The sequence below is a fragment of the Tupaia chinensis genome, unplaced genomic scaffold (genome assembly GCF_000334495.1).
Source record: "Tupaia chinensis unplaced genomic scaffold, TupChi_1.0 Scaffold000290_1, whole genome shotgun sequence".
In the NCBI taxonomy this organism is placed as follows: domain Eukaryota; kingdom Metazoa; phylum Chordata; class Mammalia; order Scandentia; family Tupaiidae; genus Tupaia; species Tupaia belangeri.
Genome location: NW_006159775.1, coordinates 4,924,634 through 4,948,870, shown reverse-complemented (window position 1 = coordinate 4,948,870; position 24,237 = coordinate 4,924,634). Strand labels below are relative to the sequence as shown.

Here is a 24,237-nt window from a genome sequence, read left to right as displayed (position 1 = left end):
CACAGTTAGCCATGTGTGATCTCTCTCCCTTAGCCACTATGCTACAGGGTGGGCCTCCATGCAAGTTTTGATTCTATGATGCTTTACTTAACTTACCCCTCTAATTTAGTTTGATCAAACCCACTCTGCTTCACGTACTTCCCTGCACTGTTTAGATTCGCTGGTATTTTTTAATCTTAGTAGAATGATGCAGAGAACTCCTAAATATCTCAGCCTCTAAAAGTTCAGCAAAATTTTTAACCAATAAAGTAAGAAAAAAATATCTAAGATTTTCAGTAATTTTAGGCACTCAAGTTTGAAATAAGCAGGACAGATCTGATAAATACAGACAGAATAGAACAGGGTTAAAAACATCATGCAAATCAAAACTGTGCAAGAAGGATATGAAGCTAACACAGGTTCAATAAAGATAAAATATAAGGTTTTTTTTTTTCCCCTTAACTTTGAACACACATTAGAACCACCTAGAGAACTTCAGAAAACCCAGATGCCCAGCCTCTAATTTAGTTAACCCACTCCTCTAATTTAGCCTCTACCTTGGACCACTCAAACTGGAAGCTCAGGTGGGACTGAAGCACTGAGCATCTGTATTTCTTACATTCCCCAGGTGATCCCATGTGTATCCTACCAGAAAAAGACACACAAAGTGAATACTGGGCAACACTAAGACCCTGTTAAAGATTTAAGACCAAAATTTAATGTCTACTTTTTTTTTGAGAGAGAGACTTTTGTTATAGGGTGCGTGCACTCACTGGAGAGACAGAGACAGAAAGTGAGAAATCACTCCCTAGGAGGGGATGGCCACATCACAATCCCTTCTCTTCCAGTCTCCTATCAGGATTTTGGATATGCACGCACACTTGCCCAGTGTGAGTCTGAAGCCACTAGGTCCAGGACTCAAATCGCAGTCGACTGTGTGGTAGTCCAGTGACATAACCATTACACCATCTGCTGGTCCCAATGGTTACAATTTTTAAAAATCTAATGTACAGTGATTTAATGTATGAATAATAATTTTAAAAAATCTGGTAAGAGTAAGTGTTGGTAAAGATTTAGAGCAGAAAGAACTCCCATCTACTGCTAGTGGGATGTGTAAACTAAATATCTCCAGAAAAGTTTCCAGGTAAATATGCTAAAATAAAATGGTAAACAGAGATGCAGCAAGAGATGTAAGCAAGCATATTCACAATAGAATTTAAAACAGTTCGAATCTGAAAATAATCTAAATTCCATCACAGTATAGTAGATAAAAGAACTCTATAGCTTCATGCAATGGTTGATTCTAACATAACATTAAATGAAAGAAGCTGGACATACAAAGACATATAAAGACTCTAATTCCACTTATATAACAAGTTAAAAAAGAATTTGTAAAAAAACAAAATATAGACATGCATATGCAGTTGCTGAAATTATTGGGTAGTCAGAAAAGTTATGAAGTTTTTGCAAAGAAAACAGAAAAGTACATCATGACTTTTCCAACAACTCAATGTAAAGAGAAGGAAAGATGTGATTACCAAAATTAGGGGTGGGCAGGTAGTGACTGGCAGGGAGTACTAAGGGGCTTCTCAGATTTCAGTAATATGCTATTTCTTTCTTTTTTAAAAAAATTATTTCTTTAATTCTATTTATTATTATTTTTAATTGCTACAAGGAATATGTACTCACCAGAGAGAGACAGGGAATGTGAGAAAGCTAGCAGCCAGGTCTGGGACTTGAACTGCAGTCAAGCATGTGGGAGTCTAGCACCTTAACCATCATGCCACCTGCCAGCGCCAGTTTGCTATATATCTTTAGTAGAGGTAGTTATTTGGATATTGACCTTGTGAAAAATTGCTACAGCCATACATTTTTGCTTCAGAGACTTGTTTTTTTTTTTTGTTTGTTTCTTTCATAATGAGTGAGTTTGGAAACATTTAACACAATGTAAGTGACCTTTAAGGAATTTTTTTTTTTTTTTTTAGGAATTGATCAAGGGTTTATATTTTGCCCAGCATTCCTTCCATGTGTGCTCAGACAGCTTCCCCTCATCTTCTCTACCCTTTTCCTCTCCTAGATTATACTCTGAGTAACTAACTTTGCTTCTATACATCCCTTAAAATGGAAACACGTGGGACCAGCAGGTGGCACAGTGATTAAGGCACCAGACTCCTACATGACTGACTATAGGTTTGAGTTCTGGAGTTGGCAGCTTAAAAAAAATCATGCCAGGTGTATGTGCATAGGTGCCAAAATCCTCAGAGGAGAATGGAAGAGAAGGTATTGTAGTGTGGCCATTCCCCCTGGGGGGGAGGGGGTGATTTCTCACTGTCCCTTTCTCTGTCTCTTTCTCTCTGATGAGCACACACATCCTATGACAAAAAAATCTTCAATAAATAAATAAATAAATAAAGGCACTCTACAATGTGTAAACTTGTTAAAATTTCTTCCTACTTTGTTCTTTTTCTATTTCAATAGTAAGGTCCCTTATCTATCTATCTATCTTTCTTTCTTTCTTTCTTTCTTTCTTTCTTTCTTTCTTTCTTTCTTTCTTTCTTTATATTTTGCCATTGGGCACATGTGCTTGGCAAAGAAGAGAGGGACAGAGAAAGGGAAAATGAAAAATTACCCCCAGGGGGAATGATCATAACAGAATCCTTTCCCCTCCATCTCCTTAAGATCTGGGGCACACACTCACATGTACCTGGTGTGATTTTTCAAGCCACTGGGTCTAGGACACGAACCATAGTAGGCCACATGGGAATCCAGCTGCCTTAACCAACACGTCACCTGCTGGCTCCAGGGTCCCTTTTTTCAGTCCAAAGAAAATCCTATCGTTCTTTGGTTTATTCCTCTCTCTCTCTCTCTTTTTAAAAGAGATTTTTACTGTAGGGCTCGTGAACTTGACAGAGAGACAGGGGATGGCCACACTGCAATCCCTTCTCCTCCACTCTCCTCTTGGGATTTGAGGCATGCATGCACATCTGCCTGGCATGAGTTTCAAGTGTCCGGGTCTGGGACTCGAACTACAGTTGGCCATGTGGGAGTCCAGCAATGAAACCATTATGCCACCTGCTAGTCCCTCTTTCCATTTTGTAAGGATTCTGTTATATATCACTTCCTTCAAGAACATAAATATATCCATATCTACCTAGTGAAAAAACAGTAAGAAACAGATATCCCCTGATTCTTAGTGAAAAAACTGTAAAAAACGGATATTTCCCTGGTCCTCATTCATAGCCCAGGTTCTTGAAAGGATGGCCAACATTCAGTTATCTTCACTTATTTACCTTCCATTCTCTCCTGAACCTGCTATGTCAGGATTCTACTCCTATGATATAGTGATATTGTTCTCAAAAAATCATAAATGATCACCTTATCATCCATCAGATCAGATCCAATAAAACTTTTCAGTCCTTTCTACAGTATTTTTATTTATTTTGTTTGTTTGTTTGTTTGCTTGTTTTAGTTTTTTCCCCTAAGGTGCAGTGCTTGCAGAAGAGAGAGAGAGACAGTGAGAGGGAAAGTAAGAAATCACCCCCTTAGGGGCTGATTGGGCCACAATCCCTTCTCTTCCATTCTCATGCTGGGATTTTGGGCATGCATGCACACACACCCAGCATGAATTCCAAGCTGCCAGGTCTAAGACTTCAACTGTGGTTGGTAATGTGAGAATCCAGCTCCTTAACTACCACACCACCTGCTGGCCCCTCTGCAGTATTTTTAAACTGTTAATCATGTTTCTCTCGAAGTACTCTGACTCAACCTTTGAAAAAACACTTTCTTCTTACTGGTCTTCTTTCTCTAATTCCTTAAGTGTTCCTTTGGTGATTTCATCAAATTCAAACCTTCAATGACCACTTACAGACCGGTTCTAATAGGCTCCCCCTTCCAGTTTATCAGAGACCTGCAAGATGGTTTCGGGCTTTTTAATTTTTAGAACTTTACCAAAATTACAGATATATTGCTCCCCACTTAATAAATGTATTAAGTGCTAAGCTAGCATTTAATATTGGGTTGTGAGAAAAGTCATGACACATTTTTGCATAAACAGAAAAAACAAATCATGACTTTTCCGATGACCCAATACATCTTAAGTAAATGACCAGTCTAAATTTAAACTGTTAGTCAGTCATATGCTAGGTTTAATTTCTTTTTTGGGTGAGAGGTTTTTATTATAGGGTGCATGCATTTGCCAGAAAGAGACAGACAAGAGAGACAGAAAGCGAGAAATCACCCCCAAGGGGGGATGGCCACGCCACAATCCCTTCTTCTCCATTCTCTTCTCTGGGGCCTGGGAAGGCACACACATGTGCCCAGTGTGAGTTTAAGCCACCAGGTCCGGGACTCGAACCATGGTCGACTACATGGGAGTCCAGCGACATAGCCATTACACTAACTGCTGGTCCCTAGGTTTAATTTCTGAATTAACACAAAAACAAAATGGGATAATGTTTTTCCCTTGTTTTTGACATAATGATAAACCTACTCCTTAAAAAGAAACTTGTGGCAACTCAGGGGTGATTGAGACAACATTCATATTTAACCACTCCTGTGACAAATACTCTAATAATAGTAAAGGGTAAATTACTTAAGAGTAACTTTTACAGAGTCAATATTATTCTAAATTTCTTCTTCAGTATTTGGGGTAAGGTCATTAACAAAAAAATAAATAATAGAGTGGGGGAAAGAATAGGGAGAGGGGAGGGAGAGGGGACGGGAGAGGAGGAAAGGGAGAGGGGAAGGGAAGGAGGGAGAGAGAGAGAAATTTTGACAAAAATAAACCTCAAACCTTTTTTGATGAAATGGATGACTAAATGATTCCGGGTAGTGAAGACTTGTTTTAATGAGATTAGAAAGCTGCTCTACTGATGGTCTTGAGGGAACTGTAGTGTTTTCTGGCCTGAAAAATTTTAATAGTTCCATTTCTGGTGGCTCCTGAAAAAAGAAAAGAAAAAAAATATATGACAATAAAAATACTGCCTTGTTAAGAGGGAAAAAAAAAGTACAGTTGTGTATTTTTCTTAAAAAAGAAGTTAAAACTACTATATGGCAAAAAGGGGTTAAAAAAAGAAGTTCAAACCAGTGGAAATAATATAAGCATGAAAAGCACTTTTTCTGTTATCATTTAAACTAATAGTTGCTATCATTTGCAATATATGGAAGGGTGGAGCAGAATTAAAAAGTCTGCAGGAAATCTGAATTAAAAAATAATGCAATTTTTCTATGAACTCTTTGAAGACCCCTTCTATGGCAAAGAAATCAGCATCTAGGATCATTTATTTACTCCCCACTTACTATGTGCTGGAGTTAAGACTCGAATTCTAACAACTTTATATATTAGCCCTCTGATCTTGGATAAGGTAATTAATTGATTTAAATTTCACATCCTTATATGTAAAAAGAGATTCATTAAAAAAAAAAAGAGATTCATAAAAACAACTTCAAAGGCTGTGATTCTAGTCACTAAAACTGCTTAAGCTTAGGCTGAGAGGCAGGAAGGTGGCATGGTGGTTAAGGGTGCTGGGCCCTCACATGGCGGACCGCAGTTCCAGTCCTGGACCTATCAGCTTGATTTCTCACTTTCTCTCTCTTGCTCTTGTTCTTGTTTTGTCAATTCTCTGGTCAAACTAAAAATAAATAAGTAAACAGTTAAATAATTCTTTAAAAAGAAAAGACTTAGGCTGAAAACATTTAACCATATAGCACTTATTTTAACAACTAAAGATAAAAAGCTGACTTAAAATTTCATTTTGAAAATATTTTGCTACATTTTCTATTTTTTATAGTGTTTCAATTATATTAGCTGACAGTTAATGTGAATGCAAAATATATTAATATAACCAGTGTGTTGTAAATACATCAATGAATATTAATCATTATCATCTAAATGAGAATAGATAGATGTCCTATTTCTGTTATGTTCATTTTTGGCCATTTTCTTTCTTTGTTTTCCTTCATGGCCCAGGAGAATTCAGATTTTTAATTTCCTGCTAGCTAGGTTTGATTTTGATCAAGGGGAACTGGCCAAATCCAGTCCACCTCCTGTTTTTGTAAAGGATGTTTGACTGAAAAACAGTCATATTCATTGTTTACGCACTGTCTACCGCTGCTTTGGGACTCCAATGAGAGTTGAGTGATTATGACAGAAATCAACTAGGAAGAAAAGCCTAAAATATTTTGCTGACCCTGATCTATGCAGCTGCAAAACAAAGAACTAAACATGCTTAAAAGAAAGCTAAATTAGGGACGAGCAGACGGAGTAATGGCTATGTTGCTGGATGCCCACACATAGTCAGCCACGGTTAGAGTCCTGGACCTGATAGCTTAAAACTCACGGCGTGCGAGTGTAATCATGTGCCCAAGACCTCAAGAGCAAAAAGGAGGAGAAGGGATTGTGTCACGGTCATCTGCCCAAGAGGTGATTTCTCGCTTTCTGTCTCTCTCTATTTCTCTGGTGAGCACACACATCCTATAGCAAAATCTCTCTCTAAAAAAAATACATATGTATGTATATATATATAAAACTAAATTAAAAACTGGTATTCTAATGCTGAGGTTCCAGATTCAATCCATTGACAAGTAAAAAATTAAACAGGCAGAAGACATCTTCATGGCTCCTGAGAACTAGCAAGCTCAGGGAATAAAGAAATGAAGATTTTCTATTGACAATTCAGCCTCCAGCCCACAAATCCAGTGCAGAGGCAAGGGAACATGCTGCAGAAGACACCTTCATGGCTCCTGAGAACTCGTGTGTTCAGGGAATAAAAAAAATGAAGATTTTCTACCGACAATTCAGTCTCCAGCCCACAAATCCAGTGGCAGGAGCTTCCTTAAGCCTTCTCTCTGCCTCTGCCTCTGTCTCTCTCTACCTCTGTCTCTGTCTTCTCATTTTATGTAATTTTTCCTTTTTAAAAATTTTTAAGGTAAAGCATTTTCTGGGCTTTCAGTCCCTTCTCTCCCTTTATCTTATTAATAATCCCCTCTCCTCCCAACCCAGGAGAGGCAAAGGAGCAGGTCACAGAAGACATCTTCATGGTTTCTGAGAACTAGTGAGTTCACATGGTGCGCTCGCACACCACGTAGTTTTCTAATTTTTGCTTTTTTTTTTTTTAAATAATAATTTGTTTTACTTTTTTGGTGCTTTTTTCTTTCTCATTGGAAGATCTAAAAGAGGAATTACACACTTTACAAAAGAATCAAATGGAACTGTTAGAGATGAAAACTATAATACAGGAAGTCAAAATCTCTCTTGAAAGTCTTAAAAGCAGACTAGATCATACAGAAAGTAGAATCTCAGATGTAGAAGAGAAAATTGCTGGCCTAGAAAAACCCACCACGAAGACTGAGAAAATTGCCCAAAAATTTGAGAATAATATATGAGGAATACTAGATGCCATTAAACGTCCAAACATCCTGATAACTGGCATCCCAGAAGGCGAAGAGACTCATAAGAGCATTGATAATCTATTCCATGAAATCCTGCAAGAAAACTTTCCAAACTGAGAGAGGAACACAAAGATCCCAGTCCCAAGAAATACAAAGGACCCCAAATAGAATCAACCCAAGATCTTCTCCAAGACACATTATAGCCAGACTGACCAAAACCACAGATACTAAGATTGGCAAGAGAGAAACGGCAAGTTACCTACAAACGATATCCCATCAGACTAACAGCAGACCTCTCATTGGAAACAATGCGAGCAAGGAAAGAATGGGAAAATATATTCAAAGTGTTAAGGGAAAAGCAATTTCAACTGAGAATACTGTACCTGGCAAGATTATCCTTCATATGGGAAGAAAAGACGAGAACATTCTCAGATAAACAAAACTTGAAAGAATTTACCAGCACTAGACCAGATCTCCAAAACGTTCTCAAAAGAGTGCTATGTCAGGAAAGTTAAAAGTAGTCAAACAGAAATAGGCGTTCAAAAACTAAGAAAATGGCCAACTTAATCATAGGGATATGTCTGGAGTTGAATATTATATTCCAAAATTCAATCAGGAAGATTGAAACACAACAGAAGATAGATTAAATACATGAGAGCGAACTGGTGAAACAGCATTCTGTGACTTTTGACTAAAATATTGCTGCTTTTCTTCTAGCTTTTGTTGTCCGGTTATAAGAGTTTTTGTCCTTTCTTGAGCTGTCAATAGGTTCATGTACCTACTATTTGAACAGAATCCTAACCTGTTTCCAGGCTTTAAGTTTTAAGCAAATGTACTTACCAATTCAAAACTGCTTTTCTTGAAATTACCAGCTGGACTTGCTATTGAAAGTAGGTAGATGTAATACTTCTTTTCTCTAACTCTAATGTGGTTTATGTAGATGATCATTATTAAGCAGAGTTAAAAATATAAACTCAATTAAACACTGGCATTAATTCATATGTTTTAATTTGCCACTGATGTGGCCCAGGAACTTAATTCTAGAAGCAATGGTTCCATAGCATCCCATAATTCAGGGTTTGTGATTACTTTATAGTTCATAGCTACTGAAATAAGGAAAAGTGACTTTATATATATGTCTATATAAATTTTACATATGTATAATACATGTATTATGTATGTATAATGCATATGTATTATTTTATTCATATATATACACACACACACACACACACACACATATATATGTATTTATGAAACTAGAAATGGAAAATTATTGCCGATAACATACATGATTAAGCCACTATGCAGTATATTCTGGATGAAAAATCACATTTTGTATGCTGTGACAATGCTTAAGGAATGAATGTAAATTAATTAATTTTTTTAAATGTATCAAAAAAAAAATCACAAAAACTATTTTTCTTGAAATTAAAAAAAGTATGCATAATTGATGACTGCAGTAAGCTATACAGACCCAGCTAGGTGCTACATAGTATGTTCATTCTACTCACTGAGGTTTATGCGTAAAGTCAGACTTGTGTTCATGGATATGTATATATCAGCTGTGCTTGCTATTGGAAGTATTTAGATTAATTAAGTTCATTAGTGAATAAATAAAATGGAGGGGAAGGCATAGAAAGCAACCATGGATACCAGAGACAGTGTATGAGGAGGGTGAGACATGGCAGAGGGTGAGAGATAGGGAATCAAGGATGGCAAAAATAACAAAATACACAGGAAACAAATGGAAAATTATTTGTTGACAACACGTATGTTGATGTGCTTGATTGAGACAATTTACAGTGTATTCTGGATGGGAAATCTCATTTTGTTTGCTGTAATGATGTATAGTGAATGAATGTAAATAAAAAAATGTAACCATATTTTATTCACATAATATCCTGACACTACTATTAAAACAAAGATAAATTTTAAAAACCCCAGCAGTTTAAAACTTAGTAAGCAGTAAAAGACAAGTATATAACAATATGGGCCGGCAATTTCACTTTTAAAAATCTGTCTCACATAATATGCAAAAGAGGACCAGCTCTGTGGAGCAGCAGTAATACACTGCTTAAAAGAAGCCAGATCCCACATTTTGACTGTGGGTTCAAATCCCTGGCTCTGTCAGTCTAAAACATGACAGGCATGTATGCCAGTGCCCAAGATTTGACAGGCTGGAGGACTCGAGGAAGGGGATCACAGACCCTAAACAGACCGTGTAGAGGGTGCTCATTTCCTTCTCTCTCACTGTCACATGTGTATGCATGAGCTCTATCAAGAATAAAGGAAAAAATATGTAAAATGCAAAATATCTGAGACCTAGTGCAATATACAAATTTAGGAAACTGATCAAAACTACACAGTGATTAAATCAAGTTTAAAAGTTAAAAACATGGGGACCAGCAGATGATGTTAATGGTTACATTGCTGGACTCCCATGTGGTCCACTGTGGTTCAAGTCCTGGACCCAGGGGCTTAAACTCATGCTGGGTGAGTGTGCATGTGTACCCAAAATTCTGAAAGGAAAATGGAGGAGAAAGGATTGAAGCATGGCCATCACCTGGGGGCCAAAGAGCGAGAAGGGAATGGAAGAAAGAACACCCCCAATGGGGTGTGGTCAAGACACAATGCATTCTCCTTCATTTCTGCATCCCGTTGGGATTTTAGGTATACATGCACATGAGGCAGCATGGTTTTCCAAACTGCTAGGGCCAGGATTCAAACAAGTTAGTTATGGGTGATCTGGCTGCCTTAAGCATTAGGCTACAGGGCCAGCCTTATTTATATACCTGCTACTATTATATACCCACTGTTGCCTAAACAGAGACTCCAGATCATGTGGACTTATGCCTACACCTCACACAGTCACGAGAAAGATGATGAATCAGAAATACTGATTTGAATCAACCCTTGACAAATACAAAACCAAAAAATGGTACACATTATCATTTACTTCTGTGGATTATTTTATTCCCTAAACTAGATAAAAATAATTTTGTGTAGTTGAACGTAATTAAAAAGAACATTGGTATAAAATAAGTTATTTTGGGCTTTAAACAAATTTAGACTGGACAATTAGTCAAATGCAAGAGTGGTATGCTTTTGGCACACAAACCATGGAAGAATATGCCTGCCATGCATGGGGTAGTTGTCTGTCTTTGAGAAGGCCTCAAAAAATGATGTGCACTTTGGTGTTTTTATCCTCGTCTAGGATCTATCATTCATCCTTACAGACTCATGTAGAAAAAAAAACGGATTCTTCAAAATTGATTCTTCTTGGGGCCAGCAGGTCGTGTGGTGGTTAAAGGTGCTGAACTCCCACATACCAAACTTGTGGTTCAAGTCCTAGACCTGGTGGCTTTCTTTCTCACTTCCCCTCTCTCTCTGTCTCTCTTTGGTCAAATTGGAAAATAATAATAATAATAAATAAAGTAAAGATAAAATAATTTATTAAAAAAAGAAAATTTAAAAAATAGAATTTTTAAAGTTTCTGGTAAAATAGAAAGTATACAGAAAATTTTTTTCTCATGAACAGAAAATCCCTATGCTTTTGGTTCAAGACAAGGTGGTTTTTTTTCCTTCTTTTTCAGAAGACAGGTAACTGTAGTCAAATTTATGAACTAGGATGCTTGCCCCAAATATGCGACGCAAATACAGAAGTGATGAACAGAAGACTCATAACCAGTACTAGACAGAATCATGTTCCTACCCTGGTGAATATTCTGTGTAGAATCACCACATGCCCCCTGTGCCTGCTACGTTTGTTCGGCCTACATTCCCTGTTCCATAGTTGGCATTTTTCCTCTGCCAGAGAGTGGATCATACCAGGGCAGCCACTGCTTTGTTGGGACAGCACAAGGAGCCCATATTAGTGGCATTGGGGGTAGGACCAGGATGCTGCAAACTGGAGGGTGACAAGGTGCTGAAGTGGACGAAATCTAATTTTCTCAGAGCTAAGGTACAGTGAAATGCAAACTCACATAACATAGTTCATACAGATAAATGCGTAAGGCCAGAACGTCAATGTAATAATGCCTCACAATAAATATAACATGCCAACAGCCTAACTAAGGCACAGTCTGTCTGTTGATAGACTCTTCAAGAAACAAAGTTTCTCAAGATTGCTTACTAAATATGAACTCAGACAAGGGAGGTTAGTCACATAACTGTTGACTGGTGTCAAGCTGGTCCCTTCCACCAAGGAGATATAACCATGGTTAGTACACCAAATACTGATTATCAGCGAGCATAGTCCATCTATCCCAGGACAGTACTTGGGTGGGTACTGGCAATGTCTTCTCTTTTTCTATGTTTTCAGAACTGACCAATTTGGTTGACAGTTTCTCTCTTTAGTTACATTTTTATTTTCTTCAAGGTTGAATTCAATTTGTATAATATGACTGGAATGCTACCCTTAAGACTTTGTATATTTCTGCTCTGATATAGTTTTTAAAAATTTTTCTGAATGAATCAGTACATTAAAGGAAAAGATCTGTGGGGATAACACAGTCATTGTTAAAAACTATTCAAGTATAAAACATATAAGGTAAAAGAAAGGTAACCTTAAGATTTTACTTATTCAGATTCATAAAGAAAAATTATCTTAAAACACTTGAAGGTTAATAGCTATTATTAATCTGCAACACAATTAAATTAGCATTTTCTTATTAAAAAAATAGTAAAAATAATTACAACTAATTTATTGAAACTATAGTTTACATGAAAACCAAAGAGGGGAAAAAAAAACTTACAAGTTTATAGAAAAGTCTTAAAAGCAAACTATGCTATTACCTGTTTCTGAGGATAAGAAAAGGCTTCTTTTCCTATAGTGTGAAGAATAACATGATGCTGTCCTTCCAAAATAAGTTGCTTACTGTCTTCTACAACATATGCCTGAAAAATAGGATGTACAAAAATGTTAGCATGCTCGGCAATACCTTTAAAAGCAGCCTATTTAATATCTGATAGAAAGTAGAAATTATATGGCTAATATCTATCAATTATAAATACTCAGTGCTGTATCAGCACTTTCATTTCTGTTTTTTCATTTAATCAGTAAAATATCTGTCAAAAGTCTGTTTTGTTTCAATATAACACAGTTGGCCTGGGTATTGAGACATATCTTGAAATATTTCCCAATTTTCTCTAGAATTCTTAAAAAACCTACTTTACAAAAGAAATATGTGCTATACCACAATTTTTTTTCTTTACTGGACTGCCAATATACCAACAAAAGACTTATTCTTGTATTCTTGCTTCTGAAATGACATAGGGTTTAATACACAGAACAAAATCAGTTGAGTACAATCATAAATCCCGTAGGTAAAAATGTTATATCTTTAAGACCTTAAATGTAAATATATAGCTTTTTCTTCCAATATAGTAAGCTGATTTCATCTATCTTAAAATACTTGCTCCATTTTATGACTCCTCTCCCTCTTGTACTGCTTCAATCCTGGGAAATATATAATCTACAAATAGCTCTGATTTATTTATTGTCACATTATGCAAATACAAACACTTAATTTTTTTGAACAAGTTCATTTTTTTACTATTAGATTCAAAAGACATAAAATTACTTAGTCAAAAATGCTACAAAAGTCTCTTGCTTATTTTCCGTTTCTGTACTAATCATGGACAAGTGGCATTAGCCAGTCATAGATCACATGTTGGATAGTATGCAGTAAGACACAGGACTGCCCAGGACCTGCGCAGCATCCATATGTGCATAGCCCAGAAAAGTGGGAGTGTGGCTCCTGAGGGGGAGGGGAGACCTTTACTCAAAAGGTGATAATGGCTAGCAGATAAGGTCCAGAGACATGATGAATGTCTTTTCCAAAGGTCCCACGGGATTGAGAAGCAATCACTCCCGCAGCCCTAGCTAATTTGATAATACATCTTCCTCCCTATATGAAGGTTTAGATTTAAAAAAAAAAATCTTATTTTTGGTTAAGATTGGTTGGCAGTTGTACCATGTTCCGTTCTGAACTACTTTATCATAAAATTGTTGTTCAAGGGAACCAGCAGTTAGCGTAATGGCTATGTCACTGGACTCCCCCGTTGTCGACCGTGGTTCGCGTCCTGGACCTGATGGCTTAAAACTCACGCTGGGCGCGTGTGCATGCGTGCCCAAGATCCCGAGAGGAGAATGGAGGAGAAGGGATTGCGATGTGGCCATCCCCTCTGGGGGGTGATTTCTCGCTTTCTGTCTCTCTGTCTCTCTCTGTTTGTCTGGCGAGCGCACGTACCCTATAGTGAAAAACCTCTTAAAAAAAAAAAATGTTGTCCAAGCTTATAGTTTTCTCTTGAATATTTTATTGAAGAGTCCTAAGCTTTCTGTGCACTTTATTCTCCTGGACCTGATGGCTTAAAACTCACGCTGGGCGCGTGTGCATGCGTGCCCAAGATCCCGAGAGGAGAATGGAGGAGAAGGGATTGCGATGTGGCCATCCCCTCTGGGGGGTGATTTCTCACTTTCTGTCTCTCTGTCTCTCTCTGTTTGTCTGGCGAGCGCACGTACCCTATAGTGAAAAACCTCTTAAAAAAAAAAATGTTGTCCAAGCTTATAGTTTTCTCTTGAATATTTTATTGAAGAGTCCTAAGCTTTCTGTGCACTTTATTCCACAACTTAAAAGACTTTCTAGATTTCCTTTAATTCAGTGTATTATCTTAGAACCCTTGCTAAAGAAAATCCAGTCACTTTCTCAACTGAATAAGTGATAAATTTGCTATAGGTACTAGCCAGTTTCAAATTTCATATGCCATACTTTAATAGTCTATTCAAACTTCCATTTTCTTTTTTCATTTATTTATTTTCACATTTTTCCAAAACATTTACTTTACATATCAAAAAACTTTTGCTTATACTCCATAGCTCTTGACAGTTAATAAACAACTTTCAAAATTTCAAAATACTGAATTTTAAAGATAATGTTCAAAATATTTCTTATAATATCGTACAATTTTGTTTGTGACTCTATAACAACAGATAGAGTATGGTTTTAAATATTTTTGAGAGCATATTTACATGTCAACTACTCAAATTGTTGAAAAGCAAATTCCCAGCACACAAGTCACACATAAACCTTCTCAATTCAGCTCTGCCTGCCAAGTATTCTGTGATATCTGCTAGCAAAGATCAGTCTCTTTTTCTTCCTTCAATGTCCTTCTTGAGATAATCCTCTGGTGCGGTTGCTCTTTCACAATCTCTATTGATTACAATGCTGGGCTGGAAAAGCCCAGGTTATTTTATGTTATAAATTCTTTCATATTTCTTCTCTAATCCTCTCTGCCAGGCATAACTATCCATGGTGCCAGGCTATCTTTCTAAGAGCTTCAGTAGGCTTGAGATCCACCTTAGTTCCATAGTTTCCTGATTAATCTTAAGATAATGACATTCTAGTCAAAGCCCTGTCCAATAATGAGTATTTCCAATTTCTGATTCAATGCAACCAGCATTATGGTCTTATACAAATAACCTTTCTGCCACAAAATAAGAATACTCCCAAATATTTTCCAATTCCAGGGGATCAGGAAGAAAGAAAAGTTGGTTTCCATTTAAAGAAACAAACAAAAATATTGTAACAAATTGCTAAACCTATCAACAACTCAAAGGAAAGTAAATGCTTAAATTGGAAAAATAAAGCATAGTAAAAAAAAAAATCAGTAATATTTCATTCAAAAGTCCTAATATTCTAATTCACCAGTTAAATCTGATGTTCAAACTCTCTTCTGTTGAATATGCAGTGTTGTTGTGGTCCAATCTTTCTGCTTAAATCCTGGAAGTTAACATTCAACTTTATTATTGATATTTCTTGTCCCTAGCATTAAATTGGTCATTTTCTTCGTAGCCTTTTGTTCTCCTATTTCTACATATGTCTTTAGTTTTCCTGTTAGGGCACTCCTTTCAGAACTTCTTGAAGAGTGGGTCTGTTATTGGGCAAATTCTTTCAGGTCTTATCTGAGAATGTTTTTATCCTTTTTTTCCATATGAAAGGTAATGTTGTCAGGTATAGTATTCTTGGTTGAAACTATTTTTCACTTAACACTTTGAATATATGTTCCCATTCTTTCCATGCTCACATTGTTTCTGATGAGAGGTCTGATTAGATAAACTTTATAAGTAACCTGATGTTTCTCTCTTGCCAATTTTAGTATCCTGTCTTTATCTGTAGATTTGGCCAGTCTTTCTATGATGTGCCTTGGAGAAGATCTTCTTGGGTTGATTCTGTTAGGGGTCCTTTGCATTTCTTGGGTCTGCATGTTTGAATGCCTCTCTAGATTTGGAAAGTTTTCTTCCAAGATTTCATGGAATAAATTATCAATGCCTATATTAGTTTCCTCACCTTCTGGGATACCAATTATCTGGATGTTTGGGTGCTTAATGCTGTCCAGTATTTCTCGTATAGTATTCTCATTTTGGGGGGTTATTTTCACAGTTTCTTTAGTTGTTTTCTCTAGATTAGAGGTTTTGCCTTCAACATTCGAGATTCGATTTTCTGCACAAACTAATCTGCTTTTAATACTTTCGAGGGAGGTCTTGACTTCCTGAATGGCAGCCTTCATCTCTAATAGCTCCATTTGATTCTTTTTTATGGTGTGTATTTCCTCTTTCAGATCATGGAAGAACTTCAACACCTGCTGGAACTCATTGTCTCTTTTCTCCTGCATTCTCTGGAGTTCATTATCTCTCAGTTCTTGCATCTCATTTAGTTTTATCACTACGAATATTCTGAATTCTCTATTAGACATTTCCACAAGTTCTACTGTACTGCCTATGGATGATGAAGGATTGTTCTTTTCCCTTAGGGGAGAGATATTTTCTTGGTTTCTCATGTTTCTTGTGCCTCTGTGGAGGTTTCTGGTCATTCTGTGACAAAATCTCCCCCTCCACTTATCTGAATATTTTGGGAGTCTAGAAGATGGAGTTTAGAGCATAGCTTCCCTCCAAACTTTCATTTTCTAGTCAAGGAGCATTATATTACAATCTCTGTCTTCTTTCTAATGGGATCATCAATACTAGTATTGTGCTCTTGTTAAAGGCCATTTTTAAAAAGTTAACATTTCCCTTCTAACCAAGGTTATCGTGGACTTAATGAGTATGTTCTTCAAAATCTAGTCTCAGAATTATATAGATCTTTATATGGCATGAACCCATGGGGTGATAAACACAAATGCCAAAGGTCTAGTGCACATTTATGTAACAGATAGTGGTTTACATTTAGTCAATGATGTTCAGTCTGAAAATAGATCCTCTTAATTGTAACCTTCAAGAACATTTTATTTCAAGCCTAATTGTATAACTGACCATTTTACTTTATTTATTTAGGTTTTTGCCATAGGGTATATGTGTTTGCCAAACAGAGACAGAGAGACAGAAGGTGAGAAATCACCCCCTAGGGTGGATGGCCATGCCACAATCCCTTCTCTTTTACTCAGTTTTTGGGACTTTTTTTGGATTTTAGCCACACACATGTGTTCTAACGTGTTTTTTTTTTTTTAAGCCACTGGGTCTGGGACTCAAACTGTGATTGGCCTTGGGGGAGTCCAGTGTCTTAACCATCGTGTCACCTGCTGGTCCCATTGATCATTTTAAAATAAAACACCTTTTATATACAACAAAAGTATCAGCTTATTTAATTAGTATTTCATTTGAAACTCATTCAAAGCCAAGTTGGTTTCATAAATGGTTTACTTAAAAGCATGTGGTTTAGTAAAAGAATACTCTAGAATGTCTGAATCAATTTAAAATACATATATTAGTCACCTATTACAGGTATGTCTCTATGCTGGCTCTTGTATCTGACAATACAAAATCAAAACCTTGTCATATACTTCGGGTATGGACAAGATCCTTCGTTTTACCATAAAATCTTTTTTTTTTTTTTTTTTTTGGAGAGGTTTTTGCTATAGGGTGCATGTGCTTGCCAGAGAGACAGAGAGAAACAGAGAGATAGAAAGCCAGAATCACCTGCTGGGAAGATGGCCATGCCACAATCCCTTCTCCTCCACTCTCCTCTCAGGATCTTGGGCATGCACGCATATGAGCCCAGCGTGAGTTTAAGCCACTGCGCCTGGGACTCGAACTGCAGTTAGCTACATGGGAGTTCAGCGACATAGCCATTATGCTAACTGCTGGTCCCACCATAAAACCATTTTTAAAAGTAGGTAATAACATGCATATGATACAAAAAGGTACACTGTAAAAAATAAAACTCCTCTGTATTACAGTTCAGTTAACTCTGGGAAACATTAAGGCCTAAATAATATCATTCTGGGCTGCCATTTGTGGACTTTACTTGGGTCTGATTTTTAAAACAAGTCAAAATGGCATTTTCAAAAAATCTGGAAAAACAACACAAACAATCAGCTACTTATTAAGGAATTAGTATTCATTTCACTGAAAGAGATAACAATACTGTGGATTTGCAATAAACAAAAAAGTCCTCATCAGTTAGATGTATATACAGAAACATTAATAGATGAACTATGGTATCATTAAAAAAATACTACAGCGGAGCTGTCAGGTGGCGTGGTGGATGGGGTGCTGGACTCCCAGGTGGCAGACTGTGGTTCAAGTTCTGGACCTGTTTTCTCACTCTCCCTCTTGTCAAAGTGAATAATAACACTAATAAATAAAATTAAATAGTTCTAAAATTTTTTTAAAGAAACACTACAGCAAAAAATGAAGATACTAATTTTTTAAAAAGGGATGAAGCAAATAAAATGGATTAAATATGACTAGCAACAAATTAATGGCTACTGAAGCCTGAATAAGCGTACTTAGAGGTGAGGTGTTTTTTCCTTCTTTAGAGGATAATGCCCATAAAGAATGTAACACCACTTGCTTTCATGGAGCTACCAGGCCTACAATATTCTCAGTAACACACAACAACTGAAGTAATACAGAGAAGAAAGTCATTTAATTTGAATAAATTCTATTTTTAGCCCAAAAAAAGTCATTATGAAAGTGTTATAAAGAATTATAAGGCACATTCAGTATTGAAACTGGAAAAGATAAACAGAAAAATAGAAACAATAATAGCCATTTGTTCTTCAGGTTTGGAATCAAATACTAGTGAAGCTTGCTGAAATAATTTAGTAAAACATACCTTCCATAATATGATAATATTCAAATCCACCTCACTGCACATTTGAATCAATTTCACAGCATCTTCTATGGACTGTTTTTCTGTGTGCACAGACAACTGAGCTTGCGGTTTTTTCAACTCAGAGGATAAACTTCGATAAAAGAAGTCTGCACATGGGCTCGCTGAACTTACTATCTGTTAAAAGAAAATCATTTGTCTATGTAAATGCTTTCAATTGAATATGTCCTGTCAAAACTTATTTTGCATCATTCATGTTTAGTTCAATTAAATATACCCGGTCAAAATGTACACTTTTATAACTTACATATACCCAAAAGGATTATTCAATAATTTCTTGTCAGTGTGGTTAAGTACAGGTAGGCCATTAAGACACCTAAAAGATTTGGTACAACTTCTTCTCCTCCAGTCTCTTCTCAGGATTTTCAGCATGCACACACATGTACCTGGCATGTTTTTCAAGCCACCAGGTCTGGACTTAAATGGCATGACTGGTCATGTGGAATTCAGAGCCTTAATCACCACACTATTTGCTGGGCCCAAGAACTATAACTTTTAAAATCAAACACTATTGTGCTTTCTTGCATACCTGTTCATTTCCAAAGATGATATCAGCAAAGGTATATTTTTCTAAGGACTGAGTGGCAGCTAAAAAATAGAAAAACAAACTAATCATATCATTGGCATAAAATATAAAATGACTAAGAAAGTGTGAAAAGTAGAATGAATTTACCTTCTTTATCCTTACATCTTACTGCCTTGAAGCAAAACTTTCCCTTCTCCCTACTGGCAAGTTTGGCATCTAAGAATAAAAGGGAAAATTTCAAAGATGTTTCTAAGTTTATAACATTTTAAAACCTAAGCGACTATAAAGACTTCCTTTGTGAAATTGAAAAATAGTTCATATTTATAAATAATGATTAATGAAAAATGTCTTTACTTTCATCTCAATGTAAGTCAATCTTTTTTTTTTTTTGGAGAGGTTTTCTGCTATAGGGCCCATGCGCTCGCCAGAAAGAAAGAGAGATAGAAAGTGAGAAATCACTCCCCAGGGGGATGGCCATGCCACAATCCCTTCTCCTCCATTCTCCTCTCGGGATCTTGGGCATGCATGCACACACGCCTGGTGTGAGTTCAAGGCACCGGGACCGGGATTCAAACTGCGGTTGACTACATGGGAGTCCAGTGACACAGCCATTACGCCAACTGCTTGTTCCTGTACTGTCTAAATTTTTGACCGTGATCATATCTCAGGCACTGATTTTACAAAGAAAAACGAAAATGCAAGTAGAAAAGATATGAAGGTGAACAAAAAGATAGGGAAGACTAGATCAGAATAAGTATTTTGATTTACAGTCATATAAACTAATAAAAACATTTAATGCTTAAAGAAGTTTATTCTAAGAAAGGTATAATCTCATGGTATTCTAGTACTATTCTGAAAAGTCAAACACTGAAGATATCAGAATTTTCTATGAAGAGGGAAAAATGCAAACCTTTGTTTTCAGAGAGATTTACAGATTTCTGTAACTTCCAGTGTTTGCTGCTACTTGATACTTGTACTATGTGAAATTCCTTAACGCCTGCTTCACTCTGTCAAAAAGAGGTAGGAGAGTCACTCAGGATTTAGAAGTACTAAATTAGAATATTCCAATGAGAATAAAATTTAGACATTTAGACATTACTACCAAAGTCATTATCAATTAACATAAGATAAAAATAAAATTCATATTTTGAAATAAAATAACAATATACCGTTTAGAAAGTTTAAATTATTTGAATCCCTCTCTAAATATCAAGCAAAAGTCAGTATTTTACCTAAGAATTTTTTTAAGTTCATTTTATTTATGAGAGAGAGCACATACATACAGGAGAGAGAGGGAGAAGCACCACCCTTAACAGGGTCTCACCATAACACAAAATCTTCCCCCAGCACTTCAGCTCCCCATAATCAAGGGCATGCGCACATGTACCTAGATGTGTTTAAGCCAGTTCCAAGATCCAAAGTGTGGTTGGTCAAGAAGCTTCTAGCACTGCAGTTCAGTTTGCTACTAACAACATCACCAGGCTGGACCGACAAGTATTTGTTAACTATGATGCACACCCAGTGGTACTTACTTACTTACTTTCTTTTTCTTTCTCTCTCTCTCTCTCTTCCTCTCTTTCTTTCTTTCTTTCTTTTTAGAGTGTGCACTTGTAGGAGCAACAGAGAAAGAGAGAGAGAAATCACCCCCTGGGGGGGGGAATGACCATGCCACAATCCCTTCTGCTCCATTCTCCTCTTGGGACTTTGAGCATGCATGCACACACGCCTGCATCAGTTCACCAGGTCCGGGACTCAAACCACAGTTGGCCATGTGGGCGTCCAAGTACCCCAACTACTATACCACCTCCTGGCCCCCTCAAGTGGTAAATTTTAAAATACTGAAAGGCATTCAATTATTAGTCTGTTATAATGAGTTACTGGTAGTTAAAATAGGTATTTGTTGTCAATTTTTAAATCAAGACTGCAGTATTTTCCTTCTTTTTAGAATTTACCAGAGGACATGTGATTGCTAGAGAGAAAGAAGGGGGAAGTGAGATAGCACCCTACCACGGGGCATGGTCATGTTACAATCCCTTCTTCACCATTTCTCTCTCTTTTGGAATTTTGGGCACACACACACAACACACCCAGCCTATTTTTCAAACCACTGGGTCTAGAACTCAAATTGCACACTCTCAGGCCATGCTGGCCCACATTTTCTTTTGATTTCTTCCTATCCTTCTCAGATATCTCATTCCCAAGAAGGCAAAAAAAACAAGCCGAAAACTGTCACAAAACAGAATCCCAATATACAAATGATAAAAAGTTACGTAAATAGTATATCATTTTTTTCTCCTGAATAAGAGCCAATATGAAATTATTAGATTTTTCCCACTCTTACTAATTTTTAAAATATTTTTTAAATTGCCAATGGGCATGTGCACTTGCCAAACAGACAAAAAGAACCTGCCAAAGGGGCATGGTCATACTGCAATTCTTTTTCTTACATTTCTCCATCACATCAGGATTTTGAGTATGTATGCACATGCATTTGGAATGCTTTTCAAGCCTCTGGGGCCAGGATTCAGGCTCTGTGGGATCTGGCTCCCTATGCATGGCATTTAACTGCTGTGCTACTGGGCTGGCCCAAAATATTGTTTGTTTTTTAAGTTAACTGAAGTATCCATATACGAACCCTTAAAAAAAAAGGACTTTACATATTTATGAGGCTAAAAGCAAAGGACATTATACAATTAATAACTAACTTTTTTTTTTTTTTTTGGAGAGATTTTCACTGTAGGGCGCGTGCACTCGCCAGACAGACAGAGAGAGACATAGAGACAGAAAGCGAGAAATCACCCCCCAGGGGGGATGGTCACGCCGCAATCCCTTCTCCTCCATTCTCTTCTCGGGATCTTGGGCACGCACGCACACGCGCCCGGCGTGAGTTTTAAGCCACCGGGTCCGGGACACGAACCGCAGTCGACTACGTGGGAGTCCAGCGACATAGCCATTACGCTAACTGCTGGTTCCCAATAACTAACATTTTAAGAGGCCTCTGAACTAAATCAATCTGAGGCTAAGGTTTTCTATATTTTTTAAAGAGATTTTTGCTATAGGGCATGTGTTCTTGCCAGAGAGACAGAAAGTTAAGAAATTACCCACCCCCACCCCCCCCGGGGGAATGGCTACACTGCTATCCTTTCTCCTCTCTCCTCTTGGGATCTTGGGATCTTGGGAATGCTTGCACATGCTCCCAGCCTGAGTTTCAAGCTATTGGGCTAGGACTTGAACTGCAGTCGACTAGTGGGAATCCAAAGATATAACCATTACACTGCTGGTCTGGTCCCTAAGGTTTTATATTAATCGTGAAATCACAGTGTCTTCAACAATATTCATTTTGATATTTTGAGTGCATAAACAGGAATGGTAAAATATGGGGACTACCTTAGATAAGGGTACTGTCAGAAATGAGTAAGTGACAGGTTACCCAGTTCATACTGAACGTGAAATCTTAACAGAACTTCATACTTTTATTTATACCAATAGATTATTCTCAATGGTGAGACTAGAAAGCACTTTATTGGATCTTACAGGATGAGTTATTAGCATAATCATATATAGTATATGAATCATATACTCATATACATATGACTATGTACTATATTAATGTCACCAGATTCTTTTTATTTAAAGAGAGTCTGGGAGAAAAAATTACAAAGCTAACATAAAATGAGGATGTTTTCACACTATTCTATATTAACATTCTTAAATTCCTAGCTTATGCTATCTTGTGAAAGAAAAAAAACCTGTTACCAAAAACAAAGAGAATATTTCAAATACAATTAAAGACAAAACTGAAGATCCTTCCTGTTTTTGTTCCTGTTTTATTTACTCCCTGAATGAGAGAGAAAAACAGAGAGAGAAAAAGTGACAAACTCCCAATAGTCTTGAAGCCATAATACAACTTCATCTTCAGCCACCCCTGGATGCATGCCCAGCATACTCAGGGGAAGTCTCTGTATGCGAACGTGGAACCTTCCCATGTAGGTCTGCCTCAGAGAGCATTATATGCTACTACTATGCCACCATCCAGCCCCAGAATTCAGTTTTAAAACAACTTACAGTATTGGTATTTTCCACATCCACAAAGACCAGCATATTATCTCCTCTGCCTTCCTCATCTTCAAGAGAATTACTTCTGCAGACAGTGGCTCGAACATTCAAAGATCGGCTGGTACAAATAACTGCAGTGTGTCTTAATATTCTGTGACTGAAGAAGTAAAACAATGCAAATTTAACCCAAGAGTTTCTCTTTTCTAATTCCAAAATAGATTTTTAAAAATTGAGAGCCAACAGGTGGTGTGGTGGTTAAGCAGCTGGATTCTCACATGGCCAGTTTCGTGGCTCAAGTCCCAGACTCCATGGTTTAAAAATCACAACAAATAATGTTTAAAAAAAAAAAAAAAGTTAAAAAAACCCCAAAATCCTCTTAGCACCATTCTGAGTCTTAAAAAAAAAAAACAAAAATGCAATAAAGTACAATTATGTAACTAAAACTAGGCTAACTGGCCTAACTTCAGTGCAATTCCTTCATCTCAGTTTTTTGTATCCCTGACTAGGGTTTTTCCCTGCTCATCAAATTCCTCTGTAAAACACATGAAAATAATCTTCATAGAGTAATGTCTTAAATATGCCTTTTCTGAGATGGTGGCTTAAAGTTCCTGAACAACTACTGAATAAAATACAAATTTCAACTTAGCATTCAAAGCTCACCACAATACAGTTTCACATTTCAAGTTTATTCCCCTTTACTTCTTTTACACACATTTTTACACTATGGCCAAACTAAGTACTTTTTTTTATATTCCCTAACTTGTATATCTTTGTTCATGTGTACAGCTAATCCCTGGAATATCCACTACTTTCTTGTCACCCTCTTGATATCTAAATCCTGAAATCTTGACTCTCCTTGAAAGTTCATTTAACCACTAGCACATTCCACAAAGCCTTCCCTATTTGCCTTTGCCAGAGTACTCCCTTCTCTAGCACCTTAAAGAAGATGAACATTTAGTATGTACCTAAAATATACCTGTGTGTACAAAAATCTCATTTTGTCCTCACAGTAAGTTTCATGAGATATTTTAAATATTCTATTAAACAAAATAAATGCAGCACAACTATTCCTAGTTAGTTTTGAAAACATGACCATGGTGCTATCACAGATAA

General features: G+C 36.8%; 1 protein-coding gene and 1 pseudogene across 5 annotated transcripts in view; both read right to left on the bottom strand.

Moving 5' to 3' along the window:
• Nucleotides 1-24,237, bottom strand: part of TRAPPC8 (trafficking protein particle complex subunit 8) — a 105,855-nt gene that overhangs the window by 4,583 nt on the left and 77,035 nt on the right. For all 5 annotated transcript variants that reach the window (XM_006150568.3, XM_006150569.3, XM_006150570.3 and 2 more), the window contains 7 exons: nucleotides 23,134-23,281; nucleotides 19,979-20,075; nucleotides 19,216-19,284; nucleotides 19,072-19,130; nucleotides 18,486-18,659; nucleotides 12,166-12,267; nucleotides 4,772-4,917 (listed from right to left, as the gene is read on the bottom strand). In XM_006150568.3, the coding sequence (XP_006150630.1) occupies nucleotides 4,772-4,917; nucleotides 12,166-12,267; nucleotides 18,486-18,659; nucleotides 19,072-19,130; nucleotides 19,216-19,284; nucleotides 19,979-20,075; nucleotides 23,134-23,281 (795 nt within the window). The remainder of the gene's footprint in view (nucleotides 1-4,771; nucleotides 4,918-12,165; nucleotides 12,268-18,485; nucleotides 18,660-19,071; nucleotides 19,131-19,215; nucleotides 19,285-19,978; nucleotides 20,076-23,133; nucleotides 23,282-24,237) is intronic.
• LOC102476327 (protein transport protein Sec61 subunit beta pseudogene) lies at nucleotides 10,872-11,893 on the bottom strand (annotated as a pseudogene).